The sequence below is a fragment of the Apus apus genome, chromosome 6 (assembly GCF_020740795.1).
Source record: "Apus apus isolate bApuApu2 chromosome 6, bApuApu2.pri.cur, whole genome shotgun sequence".
In the NCBI taxonomy this organism is placed as follows: Eukaryota; Metazoa; Chordata; class Aves; order Apodiformes; family Apodidae; genus Apus; species Apus apus.
Window position 1 is genome coordinate 25,273,695 of NC_067287.1, and position 7,922 is coordinate 25,281,616.

The 7,922-nt window shown below is 55.7% G+C and overlaps 1 protein-coding gene across 1 annotated transcript; it reads right to left on the reverse strand.

Annotated features, from left to right (window-relative positions):
* Positions 1-655: 655 nt before the first annotated feature.
* Positions 656-2,966, reverse strand: NEUROD1 (neuronal differentiation 1). The gene is made up of 2 exons (XM_051622901.1): positions 2,926-2,966; positions 656-1,756 (listed from the first exon to the last, which is right to left on the reverse strand). Exon 2 carries the CDS (start codon positions 1,745-1,747, stop codon positions 656-658), a length of 1,092 nt encoding a protein of 363 aa, XP_051478861.1. The 5' UTR covers positions 1,748-1,756; positions 2,926-2,966.
* Between the last annotated feature and the right edge of the window lie 4,956 nt (positions 2,967-7,922).

Genomic DNA, 7,922 nt, shown 5'->3' on the forward strand with positions numbered 1-7,922 from the left:
GAAAATAAAAGAAAAAAAAGAAAGAAAAGATACTTTTCATGGGAAAGAAATTGCCCGGATTGTGCATTTTTAGTTTTTTTTTTAGTTCAACTATTTGAAAGGAAAGAAGTGCTAAGGCAACATAACTTCTCTAAGCACTTTTCTGCTGGCTTAAATTAGTTAAATTATTTTGTATAAATTAGATATAATTCTACCTTTCCAATATGTATAAAAATTGATGAAGCTGCATGGTTTAAAATAGGAAATTCACATTATAAAAAGTCATTAAAAATTCTGTACAAAATCACAACAAAATAATTCAGCATGGGAAAGGTAACAAGTAGTAAAAGGTTGGTTGAAAAATATAGATTTCTTATATATTTTGTAATTGGCCCATCGCTAGTTTAAAAATTGCATAGATCCTAATTATTGCTTGTGACTTTGTTATCCCGATCAGGTAATTGACGGATCCCAGTGCCCCTACCCCCAATTTACAGCGCGGCTCCGGGGAGCAGAAGCAAGACAGAAGGTGAGCGGGGACGCGGCGGTCCACGAAGGCAGCGGCGGGACCCGCCGGGCTGCCCCTGTAAACAAGGCGGTGGCCGCCGGCGGGCGGCCGGGCTCGGCTCTCCCCTGCCCGCCCCTCCCGCGGCGGCGGAGGCGGCGGCCGGCAGGCTCAGTCGTGGAAGATGGCGTTGAGCTGGGCGCTGAGGACCCGCTCGTGGTGAGCGTGGCCCTCGTAGGGCGCCAGCCCGTCGACCGGGATGTCGCAGCGGGAGGCGGCGGCCGGGAAGATGGCGGCGTGGGCGGGGGCGGCGGCCAGCGCGGCGGCGGCGGCGGCGGCGGGGTAGTGCATGGTGAAGGCGTAGCCCTTGTCGAAGTCGGCGGGCGGCTCGTGCTTGAAGGCGAAGTTCCCGTTGACGCTGAGGGGCGGGCTGAGCGGCCCGTCGAAGGCGGGGCCGGCGCCCTCCGCCAGGCCGCTCTCGAAGAAGGGCTCGAGCGCGGCGCCGTAGGCGTGAGGCGGCTTGAGGTGGAAGAGGTGGGAGCTGTCCATGGTGCCGTAGGGCGGGCTGGGGAGGCCGGGCGACTGGTAAGGGTAGGGGTGGGCCGGGAAGGGCGCGCCCGCCGCCCCCGCCGCCACGTGGGGCGGCACCTCCGGGCTCTGCTCCGGCAGGAAGGTCCGCGGGTTGAGCTGCAGGCAGCCGGCCACCAGGTTGGTGGTGGGCTGCGACAGGCCCTTGCAGAGGGTCTGCACGAAGGAGACCAGGTCGGGGCTCTTGCCCGAACGCAGGATCTCGGAGAGCGCCCAGATGTAGTTCTTGGCCAGGCGCAGGGTCTCGATCTTGGAGAGCTTCTGCGTCTTGGAGTAGCAGGGCACCACCTTCCGCAGGTTGTCCAGGGCCGCGTTCAGGCCGTGCATGCGGTTGCGCTCCCGGGCATTTGCCTTCATGCGCCGCAGCTTGAACCGCTCCATGCGAGCCTTGGTCATCTTCTTCTTCTTGGGGCCCCGCCGCTTGGGCTTTTGGTCGTCGTCGTCCTCCTCCTCCTCTTCTTCCTCCTCTTCGTCCAAGTCGTCCTCCTCGTCCTCCTCCTCGCCGTTCCGGAGCGAGTCCTCCTCGGCCTCGGCTTGCAGACCCTCCAGGTCCTCCTCTTTCTTGTCCACCTCGTGCTCCTCGTCCTGGGAGCTGAGGCACTCGTCCGTCCAGCTCGGGGGGCCCTGGGGCTGGGGCTCGCCCATCAGCCCGCTCTCGCTGTACGACTTGGTCATGGTGAGCCTCTGCATCAGAAAAGAGCCGTGTCAGCACCCACACAGGCGGCCGTGGCCCCGCGTAGCGACCCAGGGGGAGAAGCCACAGGCACCCGCACCCCCTTCCTCGCTCCCCACACCCCCTCCCGGGGGAAGCCCCACGGTGCCAGCACAAACTTTTAATTGTCTCCACGGTCTTGCCTCATAATTAAGTTAACATATGTTCAAATGCCATTATGTAACTCGCTGATATTAGCGAGGAATATAAGCAGATTACGTGTGCGGGAGGCAGCCCGAGCGGCACGATGCGGGCAGACCAAGCAGTTCTTAGGGAAAAAACCCCAAACCAACACATTTGTCGAGTCGCAGAGGGGGAAAGGCGAGGGGGCGGGGGGACACCGCATCCATAGGGATTAATGTAACCGCCGCTCTCCCTCCTCTCCCTCTCCCGCACCGCCCGGACGGGCGTCAGGCACTGACTTTCCCGGACCGACGCTGCTCAGCCTCTCCCGACGAGGGTCCCCCGGTCCCACCTCCGTCCCCAGAGTCGCTACTGGGTGCCCTCGGCACCGCACGACCCCCGCCCGCGGTAACAGATGCAGGACCGGCCTCGGTTTTCCGTCTCCGCCATCCCTTCCGCCGCAGACGGGCATCGTCCCTCTGCTCCACGCGGGGGCCGTTCGTGAGGGGTTGCGACCTTCCCCCGGTCACATCGGGGAGGAACAATACCGCCCGTCCGCTGGGGCGCAGCCTGGGGGGGTCCGCGGCGGCTGCCCGCCGCCCAGGAGAGGGAACTGGAAGTTAGAGGTGCAAAGGTGCAAGCACCTATACATCTATAACGTGTGCCTTTAGACGGACGCACATAGACACATTTGTATGTGTGTATGGACGCAGATACACGTTTACAGACATACATGTGTGTGTATGGAAGCACATATACATTTACGGACATATCTATACACACATATATACGTGTGCGTGTATGGATGGATACAGGTGTGCGCGCCCAGCTGCCCGCACGCACCGGCAGGAACGACGGCCGGTTCCCACGACAGCTAACCACACCACAGAGCGAAGCCGCTCCCTCTCCCGAGGCCGGTCCCGCTCGCCCCGACGCCGCAGGCTCCTCTCCCCCCGCGGCAGCCGCCGCCACCTGCCACCCCTTTTCCCGCCGGGGCAGGAACCCGTGCTCCCGTTACCTCCGTTGCTCAGCCTCTCCTGCGCGGTGACGGTCTCATAACCCCGGCGCAGATCGCCGCTGCGTCGTGTTGTGATGAGTTGAAGCTTTTTTTGTTTGTTTTGGGGTTTGTGGTGGGTTTTGTTGTTGTGTTGGTTTGTTGTTTTTTTTTTTTTCTGTTGTGTTGGTGGTTTTTTTTTCCCCGAGGTTGCGCAGCGCCGGGCTGCCCCCCCGTTATATATATAGCGGGACGGAGGATGCGCGGCGGGGGGCGGCACCGGGACCTGGCTGCCGGGCGGCGACCGCCCCCGCCCCAGCGCGCCTGCGCCCCGCCCCGCGCCCCGCCCCGCCCGCCGGCACGCGCCATATGGCCGCCCACGTCAGGGGCGCTCGCGCCCCCTCCCGCCACCCCCCCCTCCGGTCCGACCGCCCACGTGACCCCCCTGATTTGTATGCGCCCGCGGAGCCGCCACGCCCGTTGTGGCCCCACCGGGCGCCGCCATCTGTCACCGGGCCGGCCCCCTCCCCTTCTGTCCCCCTGGACGGCGGCAGCGGCGGGCCGGCAGAGGCGCGGAACGCAGCATCCTCCGCTCCGCACCGCGCCCGGCCCGCCGCCGCCCTGGGGGAGCCTGCCCTGACCCGCATTGTTTCCATTGTTCCGGGTCCCCACCGCCCACCCCCCCCTAATCAGCTCCTAACGGGCTTCTCCGACGCCCCGGAGCCTCCCTGTCACCGTCCTTCCCGCTCCACAGACATCCCCCTTCCTCCTGTGGTTTTCTCTGGTGATGGGGAAACGGCGTCCCGGGGCTGTTGTGCCCCTTGGTTTGCGGGGCCGCCTGGAGCTTTCTCCGTGTTTTTTGATGGAAATAAGAGCCGGTTAACGGAGAGTTGGAAAGAAAGGCGATGAGCGATGGGTTTAAAGTCGAGTTGGCGAACACCGCCAAATCTTAGAGATGCGCTTTAACGACGGACATCTCTCCCTTGCCTGATAACACGGAGCTTTGCTACCGGCACATTTAATCAATACAAGGAAAAATAAAGACACAATTTATCTTATCCTCATGCGACTTTAAATGCGAAACAAATAATTCCGCCCTGCGGAGACAGAGTAGAAAGGTATTTTTCCAGGTCAGGTTATTTTTTAAATGTTTCTCTCCTGTTCGTGACCTACATAGCCCTGGGGCTGGAGATGCGGCAGGAGGGGACTCCGGGGGATGTGTGCCCTCGCGGTATTCAAATAAGAAGGGCGACAAGCTTCGTTTTGTTATTTCCAAGCTGGCCGGTTTTCCGTGTGAGGGGAAGGGCAGGGGCCGGGAGGATGCCCATGTCGCGGGAGGCCGGGCCGGCCGCCCCCTCGGAAGCGCGACCCCGTTAACCGGACCCTGCTGGGGCGGCCGCGCTGCTGGATCAGGCGCGTTTGGGGAGCGGTGAGGTCTGAGCGGGTTTTGCAAGAGAGGGATGGGGCTGGGCCAGGCCTGTCTCGGCTGCTGGGAATTGTCACCCGCGTTTGGATGGGACGGAGTGGGAACACACCCGGGAATGGAGGGCGCTGGAGAAACACCAAGCAAAAAAACCCTCCAGGAGCAGGGCATTGGCAGAGAGCGGAATCCCGGCCAGCGGCAAACGCTTTGGGGTGCTCGTGTGCTTTTGAGCGTGTTCAGAACCGTCAGCTTCCCCGAGAGCGAAATAAAGTCAACAAATTGTCGATAGACAGATACGTAGATAGATAAAGAGGCAAGCAGTTGGACAGAGGGGCTTGAAGCCCCCTGAGCCCAGGGGGCCGCTTCCGCCTCAGGCGACGCGGGGTGAGGGGACACGCGTGGCCGTGGAGGACCCGTGGGGCAGGTACGAGGCCACCCTGGGCAGAGCCCGCCGGGCGAGGACGGGCGCTACGGAGGCTCCGGGCGCGGTGGGGCTCTGCCGCGCCGGCTTCGACCTTCCCGCTCCGCTCGCTGCTCGGGCACCTTCTCCTCCCCATCTTCCAGGCAGCCAGCTGTGCCTTCCCCGCTCGGGCCGTTCCCGCGAAGCTTTCGCGGCTTCGGTTTCTCACCTTCCCTGCCTCTCCGCTTCCCCCAGCCGCTTGATTTTATCGCTCCAAGCGTCTCTTTTTTTCCTCCTGAGCTACAGACTCCTCCTTCTCCATCTGGCTTCTAATTCTACTTCTGCTTATTTTTCCTCCCGAATCCTCTTTTTCTTTTTCTTTTTCTTTTTCTTTTTCTTTTTCTTTTTCTTTTTCTTTTTCTTTTTCTTTTTCTTTTTCCTTTTCTTTTTCCTTTTCTTTTTCTTTTTTCTTTTTTCTTTCCCTCCACGTTCTGCCTCCCTCCCCTCTCCCCGCCCCCCCCGCGGCGCGGCACGCGAACCGCACGCGTCCCAACAAAGCGGTGCCCCGGCTCGGCCACCTCCCGCCCCCCGGCTCCCGCCTCATCTGCTGCTTCGTGGCCCTGGCAGGGGGGCAGCCCCGGGGCCGGTTGGGAAGCCCCGGGGCCGGTGCGGCCCGCAGGGGCGGGCGGTGGCGTGGAGCGCAGTCCCTCCGCGGGGGGCTGCCGGGGCTGAGCTCTGGCTCGGCCGGGGGGGGAGAATGGGGTTTGTTTGGGGTGGGGGGGATGGGGAGCAGCGCTGTGGAAACGCCTCACAGTTGTCCGGAGCGCGAAATCCGCTCCAGAGGAAATCTCTTGGGTTTGCGGCATTATCTTAATTAAGATAATTGATTCATATTGCACCTGCGAGAGTGCGGGAAAAGGATGCCCCCCCAAATAGCTTAAAGCTATTGGAGAGAGGAAGCGGCGCTTATAATTTAGCGAGTGATTTACTGCCTGGGCAGCCCGGGTTGTGCGGGTTCTCTCCTTTCCCTGCCACGATCCCTGCTCCTTTCCTCTCCAGCGGGGCACCCACGCAAAGCCCGAGGGTTATCCTTAAAAAAAGCCTCCATCCCACCGCACCGCGGGGCCGAAGCCGAGCTCGGAACGGGCCAGCTCGCGTTTGCTTGCCCGGGCCCATGACGGGCCGCCCCTTTCGACCCCCTGCCCGCGCTGCGACCAGACCAGGGGACGGGATGAGCGGGCGGCCGCTCCGGGATGCACCCAGCAAGGATCGGCTGCCTCGGCTCAGGAAGCACCGCTGGGAATAGAGCTCTAAATACCACTGTGGAACCGCCTTGGTGCTGGGGTGCGCCTGTATGGCACAGGCTTCTTTCCAGGATGCATGTACAGCTGGGCTCAAAATTGGTACCAATGATAAAGGTGCCTTTTCTGCTTTTTTTTTTTTTTTTAATTTATTTTTTTTCCCCTTAAGACTCAGTGTATTAATTTTATTGAGCCTTTCCCCGTTAGATAAATGCTTCTGTTTTAATTCTATAAATGTAAACTTCTATTTAGTTAATGGAAAATACATCACTATCAAGGTTTAATTATCAGCTTTTAAAATGACTCTTTTAGTCAAGTGCTCACAATTATGAAATCACAATAGATTTAAAGATACAATTCAAATTGATTAAAAAAGACCCCAACACCAAACAAAACAACAACAAAAAACCGCCAACAAAAAAACCCCAAACAAATCAGAGAAGTACGTACCATTAAAGCAAATATCTAAAGGGTATTGGTAGGCCAGCTACCGCCTGGGCTACGGCTAGAGTTTAAGTAACATCAGCAGGCTTTGCTCTCCGTGTCAAACCACCTCTCTTATTAGGAAAAAGGATTCTTATCAGGCAGGATTTAGGTGCTGTTATAACTGCAAAATCTAATTATTTTTTGATCCAGACATTTACCCCTAGAGTCTCACTTTATTTAAATAAAGTGCTTTCTTTCCTCTTGAACAAATGCATTTCCATTTGAATTAAATATTGATAATTTGACCTTTTAGTTCCTTTAACTAATCAAAAGGAAAAAAAAAAATCCAAATGTAGATCCTAGTGCCTTGCCCTAGTGGGTCTTTCCGCTTGAATAGACACTGAGATTAAATGAGTCAAACTTCCTCTTTCATTGCACTCTCTTTGCACTAATTGCTTATGCAAAAATGCAGATTTGTATTAATTAGTAACTCCGCTGATTAGTTTGGTGGTATTTTCACGTAATAAATCATGCTGCAGACACAGTTTTTGGCACGTCCCCAGCAGTGGCTCAGGATGCAATAAGTTTTCCATATTAAATAAAATCTTAGCCTAGATCTACCTTTTCATTGCAGGTACACTGCGTACCACCTGCTGCAAGCACCTGCTACGGGAAATTACCTTCTGTCCCTGGCAAGCCTCTTTCCTTGGTAATACACTCCTCTTCACAGGGTGTAGGCTTTAAAACGGGAAGCATGAATCACAGAAGCAAAGAAGGAGAGAAATTTGATGTTAATTTTAACACTTGCAAATGAATAATGCTCATTTTAAAGGGGATGAAACCTATGCAAGATAGCTCAGATGTAGGTTTTTTTCTTTTCTTTCCTATGCCTAGTCACATGATCTGCTTTTAAAGCACCATTCACTGCATGTCCAAATTGTCATGCATAAAGCTTTTTTTTTTTTTTGCCTTTTTTTTTTTTTTTACATTTCTTTCTCTTTCCTTGAGCTACAGACACTGGACTCTTACAAACATGACACTTGTTAACTGAAGCTCGTGTTATAGTCAGGTACAGAGGCCTCAGCAGCAACAAGACTCTACAATATCCATAATGGTATCTACACAGTACCGAACATGCCCCTGCTTGCTCATAGATAACAATCTCTCCAGAGCACACACAGGCTGATATATCAAGTAGCTTAAATCTACATCTGAAAAACCTTTCCCAATTCTTTGAAAAATCATGCCAGGTAATACCTTTCTACCCATTGCCCTCAGACAGAGCTGTCTCTGCTTCACACCTTTTCCTCAAGTAAGCCAGCATAATGCATCAGCACAGTATGTACCACAACACATAATGGTGACAAATGCAGAAAATGGAATAAAACATTAAAAAGCTCCAAAGGAATGCGAGAGATTATGACACTGGTGTAATTTCCTCATTGATTACATCTTTGGGTGCATATCATGA

What these genes read in the sequence shown, in the direction of transcription:
- NEUROD1 (XM_051622901.1), bottom strand. Translation starts at nt 1,747, where the DNA reads ATGACCAAGTCGTACAGCGAGAGCGGGCTGATGGGCGAGCCCCAGCCC.